Consider the following 23,810-nt stretch of genomic DNA (forward strand, 5'->3'; position numbering starts at 1 on the left):
TATCCTTTGTCACCAATATAGATCCCTATTAGCACGGACTATATACCAAAATCTGGTCAATGGCCGTGGTTAAATATAGACTTCGGAGTCCGTACATACAAGCCACCATTCTTTGTCTAACCCGACCCCAATCCCGCGCATGCACTCCACCTCGTAAACATCATCATGCATGAAGCCGGGCTATGCTTATACTCACAAATTCAACTTCGAAGAAACAGAAGAAGATAAAAATCAACGATCCCTGTTCATCCATACTTCCCTCCCCAAATTTTCAAAATTACGCAGAATCCACGATCATCAAAAGAACCACGGTGCAAGGCTGGCGCTAGGCCTGTTCCTGAGCCTCTGCCAGCTGTCGGCCCCACCCGCCACCCATGATCAATTTAGGTCTAGCTTTGACTGGTGGTTGGTGTGTTACCTAAGCACACTGTAGAGTTCTCACTGGTGGAGATCAGGTGGTCTGCCGGTCTAGACACGTCTCAGGTGGAGAATGTGGTGCTGTCGCTTCTGGTCTGGAACATTGTGAACGCAAGGGATCACGGTTTTTCGTGCAATGCTGTGGATGCTCTACCCTACTGGTGGTACGGTCCTGGAGTACGTGGATACTGACCGTTAGGCCCAGCCACTCTGCGTCATTCTCCTTATGGAGGTCTAGAACGAGGTTTGTGTGGTTAGGGCTGGGGATTGAGGGGAAGATATTCTAGAACATTTTTGTTGATATGTTTCGTAGTTGGTTGCGTACAGCGTACGTGTACTCCACATATGTGGCAAAGATGACGACCCAAGATATTAGGGCTACCTAATCTCAGGCTGGAGGTTCATAGGTACTTTCTTTATAAGGTTGTGCAGGGGAAATATATGTATGCGTTCGTATGCGTTCATCGGATAAGTATTTTCACGGTTATGCACGTACATGTACTATCTCGACTGCTTTACGGGTACCTACATCCGCATAATCACATCTAATGTATGCATGGATGTGGTGTTACAGAGGGCCTTAATATGTTTTATCATGGGCGCCGGAACTTTGTCCACTGCATAGTAGTACTATGTACTATGTACTCACCGAGTCTATGTAATGGCAGTATTGAAGAATGTCAATGAAACCCCATACTTCGAATATACTCAAGAATTTATCCCCGGAGCTTTTCCACGGGTACCTAATTTGAATTATCATGTTTGTTGCATGATTCCATAGTCCCATTAAGCCAAAAAGCCTGCCTATCTACGTAGGTACTACTCCCGCGGGCTTTGACCAACTTGAATCTCTTGGATTTATTCCTGAAATGCCTAGGCATCACTGGCACATCTATCTACTAGTACACAATCTTCTGGCTGACATGGATCCATCTTTCCCATTCTCACTAGGGAGATGGATTTATTTTACTTGTAAGAAATCCTTTGTGCTGCACCAGTCTTGGGAGCCATGAACTCTTTGTGTATATTCTCAATTTTGTATAGCAGGCAAGCCTTACTGCATCATCATCATGATCTATTGCAAACATATTGAAAGGCTCTCCACAGACCCAATGACTCTATATCACTATTATATTAAAGGTAACCCACGCCGAAGGTTCAGTAGTAGAAATATAGGCGTCATTTCTTTTATCGCAAGGGCTATTGCCACAAGAAGGGCCCATACGCAAATGAAAAGATCAACGCAAAGGACTGAAGACGAGACAGAGCGTGTCCGTCGTCAGCTTGCGGAGTTGGAGCTACGAAGTCGCGATAATGGCGATAATGAGCCCGAGACGAGAGTTTTCCGTGTGATGGCGTCGAAGGAATACGATTTATGGATGAGGAGGACTTTAAGGCTGCAGTCAAGATGATCATGGCATTGCTCATCTACTTGCTCGGTGGCGAGGCCAAGTGTGGAGGGTTACAGAATGTGTTTGAGCAACATCCTATCCAGGATCCAGATGAGGAAGTACTCTGAAAGTGACCGGGACAGTTATTGAACCCCACATATTTGGGGTTAAGAAAGGGCAAGAATGCAGTAGGTAAGTGACGTGCTTGGGGATATCTAACGGGGTCTATGGCGATTTATTTTACTTTTTTTGTTCGTTTCTTGATTTTTGATTTTTGATATGTCGGAATAGGTTCAATTTGGCATGTGGAAGGTGGAATTATCTATGGAGGATTTGGGAAATTATGTCAATCTAAGCTCTCGCTATAATGAGGGATTGAATTTATTTTCAATTTTCAATTTATCAATCTAAATTCTTATATGATTCTTATATGATTCTTGGATATGTCATGATATGAAGGATAGCTCGCTAGTAACAGAAAGGGGAGAATATGGGTATATAAAAGAGTGGAATTGTGAAGCCCGCATCGCAATTCCTGTCCCAAGTAGAAAGAAAAGAAGAGCCGATATTCAAATCAGGAGATAGAACAGATAGAAACGACACACAGCATCGTTTACTCTCGATGTAGCCGGTCTGATTCAAAAACAGTGAACGCGTCAATGCCCCAACCGTCTTTCCCACCAGATCGGAAATACTCGACGACGACTCCAATTGCATAGCAAGATGCCGCGGTAGCGGTTCCAGTGAGGATAATTCGACGGAGAGTTTTGCCGGTGGATGAACTTGAACCCGAATTTGAAGACGAGCCTTCGATGCTCGACCGGTTTGCAGAGGGGGGCTGTGAAGTCGACTAGTTAGGATGGCGAGGCGGAAGCAGCTTCACTGTCTACTCACCTGGTTGGTGGAAGACGGCCGCGAGGAGCCAGCATTGGTGGAGACGGGGTAGGCATCGTGACGAAGGAACTTTGCGACATCGGCGTGGACGGGAGAATCCTGCTCTGCTGCTGATTTACCGAGCTTTCTGAATACCAGGATGTCACCACCTCCTGTGGCTATTTCGTATCCGTCGCGTTGCATTTGGTCGAAGTATGGGACGAACCTGGCGGGGTTCTGGAGACGGGAGAGAACTTCAGCTAGGGGGGTGGTTTCATTCACACCGAAGAACGAGTCAGATTCGGCAGTTGTGACTTGGGAAATAACGGAGTCGTATGTTAGGATACGATAGGCAGGAGATGAATCTTGTTGGGCGCTGGGGGTAGAGGTATTTTGTGTCTTTAAGATGTACTCTCCAATATGATCTTCGGAGCTTGAGTACTCGATATTTTTGGAATGATCGGGCTTCGTGCTAGGTTCTGTGGGCAATGAGGCGTAACGAGCGCGAATGTCGCTTGCTGTCAAGGACTTGAGGTCGTCGGATAAAGAAGGGCTACCGCTGGCCGCTTTTGAGATGAACATGCTCTCTAGCTCGTTTCCAGGTTGGCATTCTAAAGTTATATTGGCCCTCTGAGTGTAGAGTTCATCTGCGATCAAAGAGGGTTGAAATTGTCCGTCTTCGGTGGAAGGAACAGGGTCGGCTGTGAACTTCGTTTCCAGCTCATTCCCAGGTGGACAGTCAATGGTCTCCTTGTTGACTGTAGCAGCTGCCTCGGAAGCGATCTTGGCCTCAACTTCGTTGCCAGGGGAGCAGTCGATTGTATTGGCTGCAAGGTTAGACTGTGTAGCTTGTGAAACCGGCTCTGGGGTGGTCGAGGCAAACTTGGCCTCCAATTCATGGCCAGGGGGGCAATCAACCACGATATTTTGAGGTTCAGCAAGAGGACTCGCCTCGTAAGTCTCAACCAGTGTAGTCTTATCTGCACGAAGAATTGGCTTAGAGGTAAGGAGAGTCTCCAGTTCACTACCAGGGGAACACTCGACACTTTTTCCAGACTTGAGGCCAGAATCCTCGGAAAGCTTTTTCAAGTGTCTTGACGGTCTTGATGTCTCGGCATGTGGTTTTCCCGAATGCACTGACTCTGAAATAAACAAAGCCTCTAGCTCGTTTCCAGGGGGGCAACCAATGTTGATGTTAGGTTTATGTGCAGACTCGTGGAAAGCTCCGATTATGGCTCGAATCTCTTTGTAGCTGGCTGGGTGGGAGGTGAAAAGCGCATCCAATTCGTTTCCAGCAGACCAATCAATTGGCTGGGGATTAAGGCATGTTTTGCCAATCTCTTGCTCAACAGAGGCTCCTGGTTGGAACTGGGTCTCCTCAGCCATGAACGGACTAGAGGCAAATTTTGCCTCTAGTTCGTTGCCAGGAGCGCAATCGATAGCTGGATTGTCTTGCACCTTCTGGTTACCCAGCTTAGATGGCTGTGGTGAATAAGGTACCATACGACCGGAAACTGGGTCGTAGCGGAGGCCATCACGGCTAAATTCGGGTGATTGTGTAAAGTTGAAGTCCTGGAGGTGAGATTTGAGAGGAGTACCAAATTTTAAAGGAGACTCGGCATTGATGAATGATCGCAAGAACCCTGGCAACGATCCATCAAATCTTTCCATTCCGTGAATGGATTCTACATGACTGGCGAAGCCGCCCGAAAAGCAAGAACCGGAACGTGTGCTGGCATGAGGAGAACAATGAGACTTGTTGAGCGGGCGAGAAGTATGCTCTGATTTCTCCGTCTTACACTGCCCATTTCGAGCAGCGCGGTATATACTTCGACTTTGGGCACCTTTGGTTGAAACTAATTGGGATAGAGCCGGACGGGCAACACCAGGTCTTGACGCCGCGGCGGCAGATAAGGCGATGGAGGAACTCATGGTAGCGAGTGAGATATATTCGTATTCGTACTGAAGGTGTATGCACAATAAACCCGTGGACAAAAGGTAAGATGATTTAATGATTCCCGCGTGAGACTAATGCTCCAGACGTGACGATCATATCCACACGAAATCCACACACTTTAAAGCGGGTCACGCTTATTTGAGGCTTCAAGGATCCACTGGAATTGGAGAAGTGAGTACCAAGGCGTTTGTTTCAGAAATAGTTAGGAAAATAATTTAGTCCAAGCGAGGGAAGAAAAGAGGATGATTGGATATATGAGCAAGTAGATGGACAAGTTCCAAGGAGGGGAAGAGACATGTAGTAATATGACGAAGCACAAGGGAAGCCAGGATGCCAATAGGACCACAGCCCTCCGGTAGAGCAATCACCGCGGGGTCATCCAATCAGAACGCGCCAAGCCAAAACCCCCGCACATGTACATTGCACATTCTGCTGATGTAATCAATAAATCTGACGTCACTGGATGCCAGTTTGGGTTATCTGTGTAATATGATTGGCCGATTGTCTCGTCCCAATCAATTCCATTCCACAGTTCTCGATAGTCCGCACCACTTTCCCCCCCGGGAAGGTTCTCTATCGTCATCAGTATGCACTCGGCGAGTCCATCAAGAACCGCCTTACGGAATACAGCTGAACCATGGTCTTTCAGTAGCTTCAACTTCTTATTTAGTCTATGTAGCTGGTTTAAACGTTGGACTTATCAAATAGTAAATCGGTTACCAATCCATTGCACCAGAACCGTAGGCCCTCAATGCCTTCCTCTCGGCAAAGTAGCCCCCGGTCCTCTGCCATTTCGAGTTCCTCAGCGGCCACTCCAACACTCCACATAAAGCGTTGAGCGGCTTCTTGTGCAGTAACGGCCCGGCCAAAGATCGTCCAGTCCCACGGAACGGGTTCATTCGGTGGGACTTGCCGTAACTCATCCATCCACTGTTGTAGTTGGCATACGGTCTTCTCGTCACTCCAGTCATATCGCTGAACCACCAAAAGCCCACTTTTGAATCGTCGTAGACGCACGGGTAATTTGAGCTTCTCCCAAAGTTCCGCAGCACGTTGGAAATCTGATGGGCTGACAAGTTCCACTCCATTTCGTGACCGGTTAAAGACTGACCATAGATCGATGAGGCTCATAATACCCCCTTCTCTCTGGAGGATCCCCTTACGATCATCAGTGAGGTATTCGGCGAGATTGCGTGATAGTTCTGATAGATAAAGGTTCTCCGAACCAGAATTCAGCATATCCTTCGTAGTCACCATACCCAATGCGGCTGCAGATTCAGATAAGACCGCGTGGGTCTCGGCGGAGCCCTCGCTCGTGGACATCCCGGACTCCCGTGCCAGGGTTTCAGCGAGAGCAACGATCTGCTTGGCCGAGGCCATGAGGGCTTCTAGATCCTCAAACGCATTGCCAATGACTAGTTGATTATTCATGCGTGCTTCTAACCCTCGTTGCTCCAGCCCCGCAATTCCCACGGCGGTTACTCGGGGAGCTGCTGGCTGTGGACTTTCTAGTGTAGTACTAACAGCACCAGGTGTGCTTTGTGCGGAGCTTTGCGACGGTGGAGGTACTGGAGGTGCATTCTGAAGGAGCCATTTTCGCTGTATCAGTGCACCCTTCAATCTCTCATGGAATGTTTTCTCGCCCCAATTACGGAAAGAAAGCTTGATGCTCTCGCTCACTTCCGTATTAGGGATACGCGATTGCGCATAAAACGGGGCTGGTGAATCTACACGACTATCTCCATTCCCAATAGAAGTGCTTTGTCCTAGTAATGGCGCGGCACATATTTCACACTCCCTGAGCGATGGATGGTTGACAAATGTGCATCGAGGACAAGACACAGACTCTCCCTTAAGAGACGACGTATGGTTACCAGTATTAGAGCCCGTAATCTCGCCAGCGGGTACGGAGCTCGGTCGGGGCAAAGGGGAGTCTCGACTGGTAGCAGCGCTGATTGCTGCCTTTAAAACAGTCGTAATTGGTGGCTTGATGCCACACGCTAGGCAGGGCGGCAGATTCGTTGCAGCGGTCGCTGTCGCTGGATCGAAATTCGATGGAACAGGATTTGAAAAGGAGCATATGGGACAAATCCACGTTGCGTTTATGGGAGCAGGTGAAGGTGAAGGTAAAGCGACTTGTGATATGATCGACTGCGGAAGAGGAGATAAGGATTTGTTAGGGCGGGACGCCGATGGCGGGGGTACAGCCGGGCTGGAAGTCGCGCTGCGCGACTTGTCTGTCTTGTTCTTTTGTGGTTTGGGGTAGATAGTAATCTTTGGTGATGATTTCAAAAACCCCGCCTTACCATGTTTAACCCGTCATGTCAGCCTGGGAGCAATAACCTATGATGCGATGTGGGGATGGAGAGCGGAGGAAATAGAGCATACCTGATATTCTGCACGGTCGATCTCTTTCAGATCAATGGCCACGCAATGTTTTCGCGGATCATCTGCTGATATATAGCATACTCGATGAGATGTTAAATAGGCATGGCCATCCTGGTAATCAGGGATTTTGTATTTCCTTGTTAGAAGGGCCCTATTAGTATGCATGTTCACCACTCTGAAAGGACAACGATAACCGGGAAACTCACCCCTCATATAATCCCACCGCATCCTGGACAAAGAGAAGGGTCTCGTCAGGTAACAGCAAAGGCCGAAGAGCAGTTGTCAGGTCCAGAGACTTGAAAAACATCTAGCAGGTTCACAGCATTGCACTGACAAGCTTCCAGTCTTGGCGGCGATAACAGATAAAGATCGGCGATCGGAGAAACTAAAGTCCTGATGACCTTCGCTTGGGCGGGAATCGCCCTGTCGTTGTGTGTTCTCCTCTTTCTCTGAAGGTTCCTTGACTATCATCGTACTCATCAGATCCCCGTCTTTTGCCCGATATATCATCCCGTCGAGTACTCGTGGCGTAGGAGCTTCTTTTTTTACTTCCTCCTTCACTTTCTGCCGTCACCCTTTCAGTTTTCCCCTGTCTCAAACGTAGCCTTCTTTTCGACCCTGCACCTATCTCGTCTTTCTTTTTTTTGCCTCATCACGACCCGTCTTATTATCATTATTTTCTAGAAGCCGGGATGAGCTCAAGTATTCCACCTTGGCGTGCGACCGCCTCGGTGCACTCAGCGCCAACCACCTTCCCAACATCTGGTAAGCAAGAATGGAGAACCTACGAACCCCAGTTTTAGCAAAGCGCTAACCGCGGTACAGCGACCCCTGCCTATATCCCGGTGCAAGCACGTCGTAGCCTGAACCATAATAAACCCAACTATCCAACCACAAATGGAACGACACACCAAAGCCCCTCGTCGCCAGCAGATGCAGCCCAGCCACGCGTGGCGTTTCCTCCCCCTGTTCGCTCTTACGTGCAGCGGTGCTTCGCTCCGGAGAACGAAATACCCAGCGTGGGTAACACTGAGATGCAAGAGAAGCTGCGACAAGTCATTACCGATGCAGCAGAAGGCGGTCGACTTCACACTATTGACTGGGACAAACTGCAACTACCACAGGTCATGATTCAAAATGAACGCAATAAGATCCTGGCCAACCCTAGCGTCTCAAGCTGGGCCGGTACTAGTCAACCTTCCTCCCCAGCAGATGCCTCGCGCAAGCGAAAATCAACAGACAACCTTGATCCGTCTGGGTCTGCCTCGCCGCCGTGGCGAAAAACTAACAATCGCAATCGTTTTGAAGATCGAGTCACTTACCCAACCACAGGAAAGAAGAACCACATGAAACTGGACCAGTCTAGTAAGTCCAAAGCTAATTTGGAAATGAGGAAAAAACGTTTTGAGGGAGCCGGCGTCAACTATGGAAATTCGAGTACCTCCTCCCCCGTTGATTCTCCTAGACCCGAAGTGGACCAAGGACCCGTTGTGGGACGATGCCAGACCCTGGAGAAGAACTACTTCCGTTTGACTTCTGCACCAAACCCGGATACTGTTCGCCCTTTGCCTGTCCTGAAAAAGACCCTGGATTTGCTGAAGAAAAAGTGGAAGAAGGAGGGCAACTACGGGTACATCTGTGATCAATTTAAATCCCTTCGCCAGGATTTGACAGTTCAACACATCCGGAATGAGTTCACTGTGAATGTTTATGAGATTCATGCCCGTATCGCGTTGGAGAAGGGGGACCTTGGTGAGTATAATCAGTGTCAAACCCAACTGCGTGTCTTGTATGCGCAGAAACTGGGCGGCAACCCGACCGAATTCAAGGCCTATCGTATTCTCTATTTCATTTACACCCGCAACTGGACGGCCATGAATGATGCGCTTGCCGACGTGACTGCAGAGGATAAGAAGGATCTTGCTGTCAAGCATGCTCTTGATGTTCGTTCTGCTCTCGCGCTCGGTAACTACCATCGTTTCTTTTCTCTTTACTTGGACACCCCGAATATGGGAGCATACCTTATGGATATGTTTGTCGATCGTGAGCGGTTGAGTGCCCTCGCTGCCATTTGCAGAGCGTAAGTCTCATACAACCCCCTTCGAATCATTCCCTACCCAATCTATTGTTTTATAGCTGCTAACTAGATAACAGATACAAGCCCGACGTACAAATCCGATTCATCACAGAGGAGTTGGGTTTTGAGTCCGATGAACAAGCCGCACGTTTCGTTCTAGAGCAATCTCCTCCGGAGTTACTCGAAGAGAAACAAGGGACTGTGAAGTTGTTGACTGGCAAGGCGGGCCTGTTGTTCGAAAATGCTAAGGCAGAAGCTCACCGCGTCGTTGACATCAAAGGTCAAATCTGATTACGGTTCTCGAGTCCAACACTCTTGTTCCACCAAGTTAATCACCACCAGCCTGGTTTCCCACAAACACCCCTACCCCTCCAGTGGCCACGATGGTTTCTTTTTATTTTCATTCTCCCCCGGTTCTTTTTTCCCCCAGTCATTCCAAGAGCGACAGGCGTTACATTGGTTTCTCAAAAACAGTCAAACTACTCCTCGGTCCCCGGAGTAGTCGCATTCTTCGTTTCTCGTTTCCCCATATCCAGCTTCTTTTCATCTCATCGCCATGGAGTCCCGTCATGACTTCCAGTGCGATACCCTCGACCATACTAATACCCGCCGGTCCCTCTGATCTCGATTTTGCAGGTGGGTGGGGGTTTGACGATGGAGTGCATAAGGCGCCGTTGGTGTTCATTGAGTAGATATCCGTTTCTTTCTTCGGTTGGTCTTTACCCCATTTACAGCAGAGTACAAATGATTTCATCCCAGAATTAAAATCAAATCACATTCATAATATACATGTTGCACCTGCGTAGTTGAAAAAAATGTTCATTGCTACGACTATGAAACAGTTGCACCTGTATTCTCCACTATCTCTAACCCTGGAGATACTGTACATGTCAAAGACATCGCCCCGCGACATATACTTCAAGTTCTTGATGCCAGTGCCCGATAGCCAAAACCTTGAACTCTCGTGGATCTTTCCTGTCATCCTTCCCGAAATCCGAGACCGTATCTCGTATCCGGGCGGCATTAACCATGTTTTCCAGAACAACCCCATAATTCGCCCCTGTCTGTAGTTTATTAATCTTAACTTTAACTATTACCCCTATCCTTTGCATAAATGCAACGAACCAGCCATGTGTTTTGCCACTCAGCTCGGCTGTCGCGCAAATGATTCCTTCGACGAACATTCGATTTCTTCCATGGAAGCCAGATTACCGCCCCGCCACGTGGGGCTAACTTCGTGCCAGCCATGGTTGACCAGAGGGGCTCTGATAGTGGCGTGTACCATTGTCTCTTAGCGTTGTGACTTGTTGTTATTCATTGGATTTAGTGTATATATTACTCCGCTGAGGGCGCGGGGAAATGGGATTAAATCAATTATTGTATGGATGTATATACGATATCCAAGGTTTGAAGTTGCATACTTTTCAAATTCAGTCTGTATTGTAGATTCAATGCCAAGATTTTTGGTTAATCCGAGTTCAGTTCAATCTCGCATTGGGCCTCCTTTTTACCTTCTATAATTCATATAGTGGTGATTAATTTTCACTATACAGCCAAAAGAGAGAGAAATATCTCGAAAGTCAGAAATGAACGTGGCCTTTTTCACCTCACTCCGTACTGGGTGGAGAGGAAAAGGTCTCGAACACTATCTAGAACATGTGTACCCGCAGACAATGCCTTGTTTCAGTTATTCACCAGAAAACATGTCTTACATGTATTCTTGAATTCAGCTCGAAAGGATGCATAGAATACGAAATCACGAATAATATAATAATATTTGAAAGGATATAGTTTGTCCGTGGATATCAGAATCAGGAAAATGCTTCAGAACCTGATGTCATTTCGCTCATGATCGACATCCTCGTGTCCAACTATGGCTGAGCCATCCCATCTCGCCCCCGGATTGGGAACCCTGATGTATGAGCATAATCAACCCTATATTTCGTACCTAGGTAGATCCATATCAGGGGAACCAGGAACCAAAGGATGGGCGACGAATTGTCATCCGGGCCACAGGAAAGGTTCTGTATAGGGATGTCAGACCGCGCGTGCTCGGGGATTAAATTAAGTGATTACTATGATACTCGAGTGTTGCTATATGGATATTGAGCCTAAAGTGACACCTCGTATCTTCCAAGGTTCTTTGTTCGTTTCCACGTATTCGTGGGAGTATTAATTATTCTTCTTTGTTTGGGATCCTCGGTATCAGCTTAAAGCAAATGCCGATCGTAGTGTATTTTGGGACAACGCTTCGTCAGATCCACGGTCTTAGCGGCTCCCAGACCACGGAATGGGCTGAGAGGTGGAGCCTGCAATTCGACACATTGATTCTGGGTTTTTGGGGAATTGACTGTTCTTTTGGTAATTTTCGCTTCTTGGAGTTTTCATTATTTAGGCAAACACTTCAGATTAGAACAATCAGCGGAATATATGGAGAGTAAGAATGGGAATTCCAATAAAAATCCGACTAGCAGGTCGTGTGCCCCTAGGATAACCCTGTAACATTCGAGGGTGTGATTGTTAGCCGCCGGGTTTAAGTGCCCAACGGGATCGCGAGTGGAGCAGGAGCTTGTGTATTGTGTATTGTGTATTGTGTATTGTCATGTATCATCCCCAGGTCCACGGGTGGAACTTGCCAGGATATTACCATCTTGTCTGTATCGAGGTATACAGCGAGACAATAAGATAGTTATTGTAGTTAAGACTTCAACTTTCGAGTCTATACCTTTAAACTAATGTAGACCAAAAATCTAAAATAAAGTAAAGCAGTAAAGCAGTAAAGTAATACATCGCCACAGCTAGGAACCCGGTGGGTTTATCCCTGGCGTTCCTTCTCGAAGGTTTGTTCGTATAGCCCCGGATCTCAAGTTCGTCGTCTCCCGTACTCCGTACATACAAAGAACAAAGAGACAATGATTTATTCCCGATTCACAAATAATGACCGATTTGTTAACAATAAAAGAAACAAGTCCTTAAGAAGAAGAGCCCCCAGAATTGGACTCCAGTTAAAATAATATACAATCCAAATAAAAGCGGGCCTCCTTTTTTTTAATCACAATCCAGCCCGTTCCTGTGGTTGGGACCGCAATACGCAGATTACATGGTCCTGGCCTTGTTCTTTCGCGCGCTCACACTTCTCAGCTTTTGTGGTCACGCCAGATGGGAACATTTCTTTTCAATTCTTCTTCTCTTCTTCTCTCCCCCATTCTCCCTGAATTTCAACCTTGATCGCCTTGTCCGTGATGAAGGTGAGTCTCTTCCCCCTGAAACAGTACCGTTACCTGGTTATCTAATTCAACCCACTATCCAGGCTATCAGGCGGTCCATGAAGGGAGAGAGAGATCCCAAACATCGTCACATCTCCATTACTCCCAAGTCCGCCCTAGCAATTATCCCTCCCAAAAAAGTAAGTTGAAATTTTGTCATAATTTGACTGCCTCGCCTCGCCACGAATACCCTCGCCTCTCTAACCCATTCCCCTCGTGGTGGCTGGCTTCCCCCCCGAAATTCCAGAGGGGACTCGTTCTCGCACTCTGCCCCTCTCCCTCTCCCCTGTGTGTCCCACCCGCGCTTGGCAAGTGGCTGACCACATTTCGTCTCTTCTCTTCTTTCGCGCACAGGTCATCAAAGCTCTTTTCGATTACACACCTGAACCCGGAACCATTCAAGAATTAGCTTTCAGCAAGGGAGACTTCTTTCACGTTATCAGCAGGGAGGACGACTTGGATTGGTACGAGGCTTGTAATCCGCTCATCCCTAGTGCCCGGGGGCTCGTGCCCGTATCCTTCTTCGAAGTCATCGGCAAAAACGAAAGGGATAGTGGGGGTTCGGTCGATCAGCATAAAAAGGACCACCACGACTCTGGTTTCGCCGACCGCAGTCCCGCCTCCGTCTCCGATAACTCTCCTCTCGCCAACGTCAACAACCGTCAACCCGTTTTTAGGATGTCTGCCATCGCCAAGGGCCAGGGCGCTATGGTCTATGGAATCGTGCAATACGATTTCCAGGCTGAGCGGCCCGATGAGCTCGATGCTCGCGCTGGTGAGGCCATTATTGTGATCGCCCAGTCAAATCCGGAATGGTTTGTCGCAAAACCCATTGGGCGTTTGGGCGGCCCCGGTCTGATTCCTGTCTCCTTTATCGAACTGCGCGACATGCAGTCTGGCCAGGCTGTAACCGACCCCCTCGAGGCGGTGCGCCGCGCTGGTGTTCCTAAGGTGGAGGAATGGAAGAAAATGACCGCCGAATACAAGAATAGCAGTATCACCCTCGGCAAAATTGAACCATCTTCTACTGGCGGAAGCATGATGGGAGTTACTGGAGCCATGGACAAGATGTCCATGAGCTCTGAGAATTCTAGCAGCCACATGAGTCAGAACGGCAACTCCTATGTATGATTAACTCTCCCCCGCTCGCTTCAAATTTGCCAGCGTCAAAAACGCATGCATGAAGGGGACCCATGCGCTAACCGCCTTACTCGTTTTTAGGGATATCATCACCGCAACGCCAGCAAAGGTACTCTGGCATCGCAAACTCAACAATCACAGCCACTCCCAGCGCAGGGCGGCTACGCACCGCTTCTCGCCCCTGTCGCCGCTTCTATTCCCCGTTACTGCTTTGATAACGACAAGTACTGGTACATCATTGAGGCTCAGATGGAGGATGGCCGATGCTGGGAACTGTCGCGTTACTACCACGACTTCTACGACTTCCAGATTGCGCTTCTGACCCAATTCGAGGACGAAGCCGGTAACCGAGGTCGCCCACGAACCCTCCCATTCATGCCCGGACCCGTTACCCATGTGACTGATGCCATTTCTAATGGCCGCCGACAAAATCTGGACGAGTACATCAAGAAGCTTTTGGGGATGCCGCCGCATATTGCCCGGTGCCAACTAGTCCGCCAATTGTTTAGTCCCCGACAGGGCGACTTTGAAATCGACCCAGATGCATTTGGCCAGGAGGCACGTTACTCTGACAACTCACAGCACTCCTCTGGCGGCGTGGAGCAGGCTCAGACCATCTCTCGCCAGTCCTCTCAGGTGCCGATGAACGCTTCTCAAGATCGTATCTCACAACAACAAGGACGGAGCACACCAGGCCCAGGGTCTTATCTTAATGGTGGCCCACCACCAATGAACCGACAACCCAGCTCTCTCACCCAAGCCTCTGGGGCATCGAATTCCAGTGCGATGAAGGTTAAGGTATTCTTTCAGGATGATCTTATTGCCATTCGCATCCCCTCTGGTGTCAGCATGCAACATCTCAAGGACAAGCTCTCCGATCGACTTAAAATCCAAGACGAAATTGTTGTGCAATACAAGGACGAGTCCTCTGGCACTTATATCGATCTGGTCTCTGATCAAGATCTCGAGAACGCCATGCAGCGTAATACCAAACTTACTCTGTTTGTCAGTATTGTTTAAACACACAAAAAAGTCGGGATTTTTATCTTTGGAGTCACCGCTGTGATAGACCTGCTTTGCTGCCATCTCTTTTCTGTGTCATCATTCCTTGCCTTGTCACATTTCATTTCATTTCATTTCATACTCATTATTCCTATGGTTCTTTGCAATGGATATGGGCGTATTTGGCGTTCGGTTATCCCATTATCGATATTCTTTGTGCTCTCTCTGCGCTTTTTTCAGCGATCGCACTTGGTTTTTTCGAAGGTGAGGACGGTGTTACGAATATTATGCGTCATGTACATGGTATGGGTTTTTATTCTATTTGTTTTTCACCCCTCCATTGCGAATGTTGCAAATGCTTGCGACATTTGTTTCTCTTCTTTGTTTCTCTCTATTCCTCTTTTATGATTGTTCACCCGGCATCTTCTACCATATTAAGCTTTCCAGTTTTATGTTCTGCGATTCAAGTCATCTGTTTCTCGGGTGACATACCCTGGTTGGTCTGCTTCGGTGACATGTATATATGGGTTTCTTTTCTTTTCGTGCATATACAGGGAAAGGCCTCCTGCCCTACTTGTGACCAAGAAAATGAATACATTAATTACTTGAAATACTCATTATCCATTAATATCGGTGCCCATTTCTAGTTGCCGACAACAACCGATTACCCTCCCGAGTCACCTGACTCGGTCTATCGGGCCGTTCTTTTTTCGCCCCTAGAGCCATTAAACGAACTCCGATTAGTGACGTTTTTTTCCTATTGTAGATACGCTCAGGTCCTCACATTCGTTCAAATTGAAAGGACAGTAGAAAGGAGACGGTATCTTTCAAGTACACAGTTACCTACTACCTACACTACTTACGTCCTCCGTCACCGCCTATCCTTTGTACGCCGCCTCTCCGGAAGAAAACAATTCCTGCGGCGAAACAATACCTCGGCTACGTCCTCACCCCGACTGACCTGACCGACCTCGCCAAATCTCGTACCCGCATTTTCGCATTTCTATCGCTCGTATATACGCATACAATATTCGCAAATGAGCCGGCCGTCCGCCAAGCTTTGCGCCGAGTGCTTCCCAGGAGCCTTACGGCCCTCTCGGACACTGCGTACTACCGCACCGCTACGGGGCGCTCGCGCTGCTCGTGAGAGATCTTACACTACTCGACGGAATGGGCTTTCGGTGCCTGTCGCGCGGAGAGATCGGGAATTGTCTTCTACTTTCTCCCCGGAGAGGCTTGCAGGCTCGCAGATGCCATTGCGCTCGTCGCAGAAGGCGCGGGGCTTAGCTACTGCTAGTAGTGATTCGGCGACGTCTACGGAAGGTGTTCTGGAGAAGAAGAATGCTGAACCACCACAAGATGGCCCGATGAAGGAGTATGATGATCGAGTGCAGGCGGGTCGACTTCGCGATGATCCGTATCAAAGAGGTGAGGCGATATTCATCATTCATACTTGGAATTATAACATTACAGAATGCGCGCTAACTTGGAACCTTTAATGTTGATTAGCGATTATTCAGAATCTGCAGAATATGTACGAGGCTCTGAAAGATTATACTCCGTCCAAGATCATTCATCCAACCGTCGAGTCTTTGGATCCTCAGCCCAAACAGTCGTTCTTCGGCTCGTTGTTCAGTCGCGGAGGCGATGGGAAACCTTCGAAATTGGCCATTCCTGAGAACCTTCCCGAAGGACTCTATATGTTTGGTGATGTTGGGTGTGGGAAGACTATGCTTATGGATTTGTTCTTCGATACGCTGCCGCCCAATATTAAGACCAAGACTCGTATTCATTTTCACAATTTCATGCAGGATGTACATAAGCGCATGCATGTTGTGAAGATGAAGTATGGGAATGACTTTGATGCATTGCCTATGGTTGCTGCTGATATTGCTGAGACTGCAAGCGTGCTTTGCTTTGATGAATTCCAATGCACTGATGTTGCTGATGCGATGATTCTACGAAGGTCAGATACTCACATATTTACCATCTTCAATTCACGAATATCACGGAAGAAGTTCTTTCTTCCCCCAGTACGCAGTTACTAATAAATCTACAGACTTCTAGAAATCCTGATGTCTCACGGCGTTGCCCTCGTCACAACCTCCAACCGTCACCCAGACGACCTCTACAAAAATGGCATTCAGCGTGAATCTTTTATCCCATGCATCAACCTCCTCAAGAACGAACTCAACGTCATAAACCTCAACTCCCCAACCGATTACCGCAAAATTCCCCGCCCCCCAGCAGCAGTCTACCACAACCCCCTCAACGAAGCCGCAGAAGCCCACGCCCAAAAATGGTTCGACTACCTCGGCGACCCAATCAACGACCCACCCCATCCAGACACCCAAATAGTCTGGGGTCGCACCATCAAAGTCCCCATAGCAAGCGGCAAAGCCGCAAAATTCACCTTCAACCAGCTTATCGGCTCCGCAACCGGTGCAGCAGACTACCTCGAGCTAGTCCGTCACTACAACGCCTTCATCATCACAGATGTACCGGGTATGAATCTGAACCAGCGTGATCTGGCGCGACGATTCATTACATTCATCGATGCTGTGTATGAGAGTCGGGCGAAACTTGTCTTGACTACTGAGGTTCCGCTTGGGAATCTGTTTCTTTCCCCGTCGGATGTGAAGGATGGGTTGAAGAAGGATGGGGATGATTCTGATCTGTCGGATGCGATGCGGAATCTTATGGATGATTTGGGGATGTCGGTACAGGCGCTTAAGAATACGTCGATTTTTAGTGGTGATGAGGAGAGATTTGCGTTTGCGAGAGCGCTTTCGAGACTTTCGGAGATGGAGAGTAAGGAGTGGGTTGAGAGGGGGATGGGGATTGGGATGAATGAGAAGGAGGGGAAGGAGGATAGAGAGGCTTGGTTGAAGACTAGGAGTCATTGGAGTGAGGATAATATGTAGTTGAATACCTCGAGGCTTGGTGTTGCATTGCATATTCTAGTTTTACCAGTGGACGAGACGAAGTCGAGTGCGCGTTATAGATACCTGTACATTTATTATGATGAGTTAGATATTTGGATTGCTGTACATCTACATACCATATTCATTATTAAGACCTCATTACTTAGATATCATTTGTCTCAACAGAGCTATTAGCTCCACCTGCCCACCTGCCCACCCTCATGATCATGCCATGTATCGATAAAGTAAACAACCTCAAGTTCCACACTTTGAAGCCCAAGGCCCACAAATGTCAATGCCCCATAATACTCCATAAGCACAGCCAACATCAGAACAGTGACCTTCCTAAAACCCACAGCCGTGGATTAAACCAGCACCCCACTTCGCAAACCAGTACCCAATTCGTATTCAGCACATCATATTCCGCATGAGCATATTCTCGTGTAAATACCTCTAATAGTCCTAGCGCAAACTTTGATCTATGTAAAGAGAAAAAGAAAATCTGGTCACCGTCATAATCTGCATGCGAGTAATGTTGAAAAAGCAACTCCGGAGATCTGAACTGATCGCACTGATTGATAAGTATTTTACCTTTAGGCGAGCCAATAAACGTTACTATGTGGGGGGCACGGCAAGGGCGGTTAGCTTCAAATGTTGTTGTACCTTGAACTCAAATTTTGATCATGCAAGCCGATGATCGGGGGTAATATCTATGGTTGAGACTTTGGGCAGTGCAGAGGTACTTAGAAGGATTGTAGCTTTGGACCTCAGGTACCTTGTTGGAAATTTGGTCATGTAGGTTCCCAGGTTGGTCGGAGGAGGCTGGAACGATTCTGCCTAGTCACTAGGGTTTTGAAGCTTGACCCGGGCCGCAACCTTTGTGAGGTCTTGAGGTCTGGAAGGTCTGAGTTATTGGAGTCTGAACAGTATGGGCTTTGAGGTCTGATAGGGTTAGGCTTCAGAGCTTAAATGGTATAATTAGGTAGTAATAACGGTGCGGAAAAAGCATTGACGAGATGGATATGGGTCGGAGCGGATAGCATTGACAGGCGGTAAAATCATTGATCAAGCATTTTGGCAATGCGTTTAGTATTTTTCAAAAGCCCTTCATGTCCGTGGAGTTTCCTTTTAAAATCTCTAGCATAAAGATACTCAATACAGAGCTCAACCAAGAGGTCAAGTAGTTCTATTCTAATGTTATTTGAAGTTGGTTGTAGTGTACAAATCTATACACAAGATGGGTAAAACAAATATGCCGAATTAATAAGACTATAGGTATCACTGCGACAGACACAAAATTTCAAGTTTAGGTTACGTTATAAATCATCAATCATCCAAAACCATACACGCAACCACCATAGATGTCGTCATTCCTCCAGTAGGGGTATAGAAATCTCTCGGCTTCAACTCGCCCCGGCCCCTGGGCTCCAGCTCACAGCTTCGATCCCACAGTTCGTCCAATCCTGTGGCTGATTGTAGTTGACTTGCAAGATACTCTTGTAGCTCTGGAACGGGGTATAGGGAGTATGGAGCTTCTCGGAACCGGTGGACCTCGTGAATTGTCGTTGATAGCATGGTGCATTTGTGGAAATTGATTAGACCTTCTGGTGTTTGCGCTTTATTTCCGTCTTCGATGAAGGTCAAGTCTTTTAGGTAGAGGCCTTTTTAATTGTTAGCACGCGCGTTCTTCCATGTGTATGTATTCTTCTTTTGCTAGGTTGTTCAAATGATAGTGAAGCAACTTGCTTACTTGAACTTACCAAGGAAAGGTATACATGGTGGTACTGCGACTCGCAGTGTTTCGCGGTAGGTGTTGTAGTTTTGTTCACTCGAAGTGAGACCTTGTAAAGGCCTTAAGATGTTGCAGCTTTTCTCTGTTACCATTGCCCAGGTGCGGGTGAGTCGATAGATAGGGGCGCTCTGGAATCCTGACAATATAGAGACCACTGCGGAATAGTTTTGGAGGTCATAACAGCTCTATATATTATTTTAGCTCTGTATACAATCGTATCAAAGGAATCGGAAAGAGGCAGAAAGAACAGTGGTGAAGGAAGTAAGAAACTTTATCGTACATTTGCTATATTTACCAGGTGGCCTATGACCTGGGCTCGCTTTTTAAAGTCCGTTTCTGCCAAAATCAGAGAGCCGGTCATATTAGAGAGTTGATTGGAATATCGAATTAAAGCTCGGATGTTTGGGGACGGTGCTGGTCCGGCAAAGCTCTCTTTCTTTTGCCACGATTTATTGAAAAGCTCTTTTAGTTCCATTTTGTTGAACATGTGTGATTCCATTATCGTTAGTTGTCGGGCAATTTCTTTGGCTTCAATTTTCAAGAATTGAAGCTTGTCTAGCTTCCGGGGCAGTATTGGTTTGGGTGGATTTGAGATGGATTGTCGTGATATTTTCATGCGAGCAAGACCTGCAAGTCGTCGTTGAATAATTCCGAGAAGTTGTTGTACGGCACTTGCTTCCAAAGATCCTGCAGCTCTTGAAGCGAGCTCTCGGATTCTCTCTAGATTTTGATCTGTCTCTGGGGACTTTCTCTCGGTCCAGAAGTGCTCGAGCCATTGCTTTAAGACGTTTATAACTCTTAATCGAACCAAGGACTTTGTTTCCTCTGTTATGGGCGGTGGACAGTTAAAACGAGCAAGCAAAATATCAATAAGCTGAGCTGTTGAGGTGAAGTACTTGTATGTGGTGAGGAATGTGCGATTGAACAACGCATCTAGCTTATCAGGCCGAGTCAGGTTCTCCACTAAGCCTTCCAGAGTCCCAGCTTTGACGATTTCGATACCCCCGGCATTTTCGTAGATGATTTTGTCCGCAGATTCGATGTGATCAGAGTCTGTGTTCAAGTCCTGCATTTTGCTTCGCTCATTGATGATGAATATAGGACCCCGCACGACTTCAACCACCGGGTATGAACCGTTTAACTTGTTCATCTGCTCGGGCACGGGTGCGCGGTTTCGCTATCATAAGACAAATGGACAGAAGCTTGGGAGTATGACAGATGCTCACAGAGCCTCCGAGTCCCGCCGCGGCCCAAGACTATTAAATAGTATATGAAGGAACCAAGAACGTGAGAACCAAGGAAACGCCAGAAGGTGATGCAACAATGTTCATTCGGGTAGTGGGGTCTCCAGCGCAAGGCCACAATGTGCACATGGCTGTGCGCTCCACCCCAGCTCGCATATTATATCTGGCCCTACGCGCTCACAGCGGCCTTCTGGATGATTGGGCTGTGTCCGATCTCGGATTTCCACCGCCACCTTGGCGTGCATTGAATCTGGACTTTGGGTTTTTTGAGAGGGTGTTATCTCATAAATAACACTTGCAGATGGTGTCTTCAAGATGAGATCACTGTTCTTCCACCATACACTAAATAAAACGCTAGCGCAGGCTACATTCGCTCGGGCCGACATTTGTCTCCTGTCGGACCACAAGAAGCAAAATAGACAGTAAACTTTATTTTTCCGTGTAGGGAAAATCCAGTCCGTTTAGCGTATGTGATGGATACCACGCCCCACTGCTCCTTGTGACGCGTGTGCATCCACAAGATATTTTGTCCAAGTTGCCGCTTTTTATGGGCCTCGGGACAAATTTCATAGAACACATGGGCAGCTATCTGCCATATTTGAATGTTTAGCGCGAGAGGAACCCTATTTTGGCAGATGAGGCGCAATATGCCCACTATCAGTAGATCTACAGCGTGGCTTTGATATGAACCCAAATGGGATATACTACGCAGAAAAAGTAAATAAAGAGGCCTGAGAACTATGGAACTATTGGTGAACATTTTAAACGTCATTGGAATACGAGTTTTTCTATCTAATAGCACGGTAAAGTATCAGCTTCTGGCGCCTAGAAGACCGTACCCCGAACCTGTGTTCTCTTCCTCAGATCAACATCTCTAATAAGCATGGTCCAAGGGATTGCCAGCACAATAACACCGCACCCAACGGCGAGAAGTCTCAGCTCAGTGTAGGCATATGCGTTTTGAATACCAAGCCTAGCAGCACTTCCGACAGGATAGCTCTTTTGAACTGGGAGACTATCGTATATTTCATTGACATTTGGCAAGGCGGATTCTGGGAGATATCTGTGTAAAGCCTTAAGGAACGTGTTCTGCCAGATAGCAGTACTGATTGTTAATCCTGCAGAGTCACCAATAGTTCCAACCACATTTAATATGGCTAGTGCGGTGGCAACGTGTTGATGGTCGATAGTAGACATGATGGCGATCTGTTCCGCGAGAATGAAGATTGAGCCCCCAATCGCAAGGAAAATCTGGCACATAACTTGGTATCCAACGTTCATATTGGGTCGGCGGAAGTAGATCATCAAGCCTTGGGTGAAGATATAAAGCGGGACAGCAATGTATAATGTCCACTTGAAGCGGCCAACTCTGCGGATGATCCATCCGATCAGGAGTAGGAGTACGCCAGATACCATATCGAAGATGTTATCGATGTAGTTGGCGGTAGTGATCGTCAAGTCGTTATTTACCTGAAGCCAGGATGTTAAATAGTAGCTCCAGCAGTAGTTTGAGATCTGATAGGTTGTATCCAGAAGGACTGCACCGACAATGGTACGATCTGCGAGGAGACGCCAGTCCATTCCTACCAGAGGTACGGGAGCCACATAACATTCCCACATCGCGAAGAAGAAAAGCATTGAAAATCCCACGACAAGCATTGCGATTATATAGCCCGAGGCCCAGCCATTCGGGGCATAATCGGCGATGTCGAAGGGTAGCTCGAATAGCACAAGGCCGGCAGTGAAAAGGAAGACACCGAATACTAGCAATTGAGGTTAGTATTGGCCTTGACTAGACACACAGAAATTTGACGAGGCGTCGGATACTCTGTACTTACTATCAAATTCGACAGTCCAATGCCAGATACTTTCCAACACTGTTCGACCACTCGGTCTCTTGATACGATGGCCTTCTTTCTCAGCTTTATGCAGATTGTATTTCAGCATGACATAAAGGGGGGTGGCAACAACGGGCGCGATAATTGCCCAACAACCATAGCCCCATCTCCAGGAGACCTCATAGTAGAACTTGCTGGCAACCTTTGGACCAGCAAAGGCTGTGATAATGTACGGGGATGAAGTGAATGCATAAGCAAATGCACGGTTTCTCAAAGTTGAAACATCAGCTGTCACGACATCAATTGCGTATTCTAGGCCATAGAAACCAATGTAATAGAAGACCTAGTAGATTGCATGTAAGCCTTTTGTTTGGCAAAGTATATGGCGAAATCAATGATTTGGAACTCACGTTGGCGGCACAGTAAGCTTCAAAGGTCTTACACGTTGCCATGATAATCAATCCAATCGTAAGAAATATCTCCATCAAGAGAAAGCCTTCTGCACGACCCCAAACATCCATCATCTTAGCCATAGGGAGGTACAGCGCAGCTGCAAATGCATCTCCGAGAGCAGTTGGAACAGCAGATAGCGAGTGTGCGCCAAATTGGCTGGTCACGTACGGATTCAGACTGGTATTGTTTGTGGAAATAAACGCATTGACGAAGTATATGAACCAGATACTATTGCGATTGAAGAGAAAAGAAATTAGTTTATCGAGATTTTCAAAGGGAATGTGTCGTGTGAACATACTTGATGAATACAGCAATTAGAGTGCCCTTTGACCAAGTGATTGTTACAGCCTCAACATCTTGAACACCATGTTGCGCATGCACATCGGGCATCATATTTTGTGGTGCAGAGCTACTGTAGCTTGGTGGGCGACCCGATTCTCCCTCGCTCTTAACTTGCTGGGCCGTGTCCATTTGCACAGAGTTTCTGTCGGTATCTTCATCATCCCCCGGCAGCATGTGTCGCCAGACCGCACGGCCTCTTCGAAGTAAAGGTCGAACGCCCATGGTGGCAGAATGTGGATAAAACCAAGAAACGAGACGACATGAATACTAAATGACCCAGAAAATAAGCCAGAGATATCTTCGCTCATATGGAGAACGCATCACCGAAGTCGGTCGAGCGATCGGAAACCAGCTAACACGAGTAGATGCAGAGGCAGACCGGGGGCCGTCTTGGCTTCGGGCCATTATTCGCTGAAAAGAAATGAATCACTGGGTTTCCTGCCTCTCTGGTGCATTAGAGGCTCCACCGAGGGCTAAGAGCGGGTGGGAAAAGAAAACAAAATAGAAAAAGCAAAAAGATACCCTCTCAGGCCACCTAGACGACCGACCTAACTGGCCCAGCCGGCGGATCGACGCCAACATCCTGGCAAGTGTGGTGGGTCAGGAGTCAGCTTCGAATCTATCGCCACTTTTATCCGTGCGGCAATGTAGAGGGGCAGCTGTTCGAAAGAAAAAATTGAGAGGAAGAAATAAGCCCTCGATCTTG

The 23,810-nt window shown here is 47.5% G+C and overlaps 8 protein-coding genes across 8 annotated transcripts; 4 read left to right on the plus strand and 4 right to left on the minus strand.

Annotated features, from left to right (window-relative positions):
- Positions 1 to 1,646: 1,646 nt before the first annotated feature.
- Positions 1,647 to 1,936, plus strand: N7478_008655 (uncharacterized protein; the record flags this gene model as incomplete). The annotated part of the gene is given in 2 exon segments (XM_056924869.1): positions 1,647 to 1,764; positions 1,782 to 1,936. The coding sequence occupies 2 exon segments, from the start codon at positions 1,647 to 1,649 to the stop codon at positions 1,934 to 1,936; spliced, it is 273 nt and encodes a 90-aa protein (XP_056777595.1).
- A 485-nt stretch (positions 1,937 to 2,421) lies between these two features.
- On the minus strand, positions 2,422 to 4,613 carry N7478_008656 (uncharacterized protein; the record flags this gene model as incomplete). Its single annotated transcript, XM_056924870.1, has 2 exons — positions 2,422 to 2,646; positions 2,703 to 4,613. 2 exons carry the CDS (start codon positions 4,611 to 4,613, stop codon positions 2,422 to 2,424), a joined length of 2,136 nt encoding a protein of 711 aa, XP_056777596.1.
- Positions 4,614 to 5,322: 709 nt separating this feature from the next.
- Positions 5,323 to 7,333, minus strand: N7478_008657 (ESCRT-II subunit protein VPS36; the record flags this gene model as incomplete). Its single annotated transcript, XM_056924871.1, has 3 exons — positions 5,323 to 6,939; positions 7,027 to 7,177; positions 7,233 to 7,333. The coding sequence occupies 3 exons, from the start codon at positions 7,331 to 7,333 to the stop codon at positions 5,323 to 5,325; spliced, it is 1,869 nt and encodes a 622-aa protein (XP_056777597.1).
- Positions 7,334 to 7,718: 385 nt separating this feature from the next.
- N7478_008658 (uncharacterized protein) lies at positions 7,719 to 9,394 on the plus strand (the record flags this gene model as incomplete). The annotated part of the gene is made up of 3 exons (XM_056924872.1): positions 7,719 to 7,791; positions 7,852 to 9,106; positions 9,181 to 9,394. 3 exons carry the CDS (start codon positions 7,719 to 7,721, stop codon positions 9,392 to 9,394), a joined length of 1,542 nt encoding a protein of 513 aa, XP_056777598.1.
- A 3,034-nt stretch (positions 9,395 to 12,428) lies between these two features.
- N7478_008659 (phosphatidylinositol-3-phosphate-binding protein BEM1) lies at positions 12,429 to 14,529 on the plus strand (the record flags this gene model as incomplete). The annotated part of the gene is made up of 3 exons (XM_056924873.1): positions 12,429 to 12,509; positions 12,724 to 13,494; positions 13,591 to 14,529. The coding sequence occupies 3 exons, from the start codon at positions 12,429 to 12,431 to the stop codon at positions 14,527 to 14,529; spliced, it is 1,791 nt and encodes a 596-aa protein (XP_056777599.1).
- Positions 14,530 to 15,548: 1,019 nt separating this feature from the next.
- On the plus strand, positions 15,549 to 17,435 carry N7478_008660 (AFG1/ZapE family ATPase; the record flags this gene model as incomplete). The annotated part of the gene is made up of 3 exons (XM_056924874.1): positions 15,549 to 15,939; positions 16,021 to 16,477; positions 16,571 to 17,435. 3 exons carry the CDS (start codon positions 15,549 to 15,551, stop codon positions 17,433 to 17,435), a joined length of 1,713 nt encoding a protein of 570 aa, XP_056777600.1.
- Positions 17,436 to 18,761: 1,326 nt separating this feature from the next.
- Positions 18,762 to 20,377, minus strand: N7478_008661 (Ras-GEF domain-containing protein; the record flags this gene model as incomplete). Its single annotated transcript, XM_056924875.1, has 3 exons — positions 18,762 to 19,096; positions 19,196 to 19,355; positions 19,523 to 20,377. 3 exons carry the CDS (start codon positions 20,375 to 20,377, stop codon positions 18,762 to 18,764), a joined length of 1,350 nt encoding a protein of 449 aa, XP_056777601.1.
- Positions 20,378 to 21,296: 919 nt separating this feature from the next.
- N7478_008662 (Major facilitator superfamily domain general substrate transporter) lies at positions 21,297 to 23,326 on the minus strand (the record flags this gene model as incomplete). The annotated part of the gene is made up of 4 exons (XM_056924876.1): positions 21,297 to 22,234; positions 22,310 to 22,652; positions 22,720 to 22,990; positions 23,061 to 23,326. 4 exons carry the CDS (start codon positions 23,324 to 23,326, stop codon positions 21,297 to 21,299), a joined length of 1,818 nt encoding a protein of 605 aa, XP_056777602.1.
- Between the last annotated feature and the right edge of the window lie 484 nt (positions 23,327 to 23,810).

This window comes from Penicillium angulare (genome assembly GCF_028827245.1).
Source record: "Penicillium angulare strain IBT 27051 chromosome Unknown utg000005l_segment0_segment0, whole genome shotgun sequence".
Lineage (NCBI taxonomy): Eukaryota > Fungi > Ascomycota > Eurotiomycetes > Eurotiales > Aspergillaceae > Penicillium > Penicillium angulare.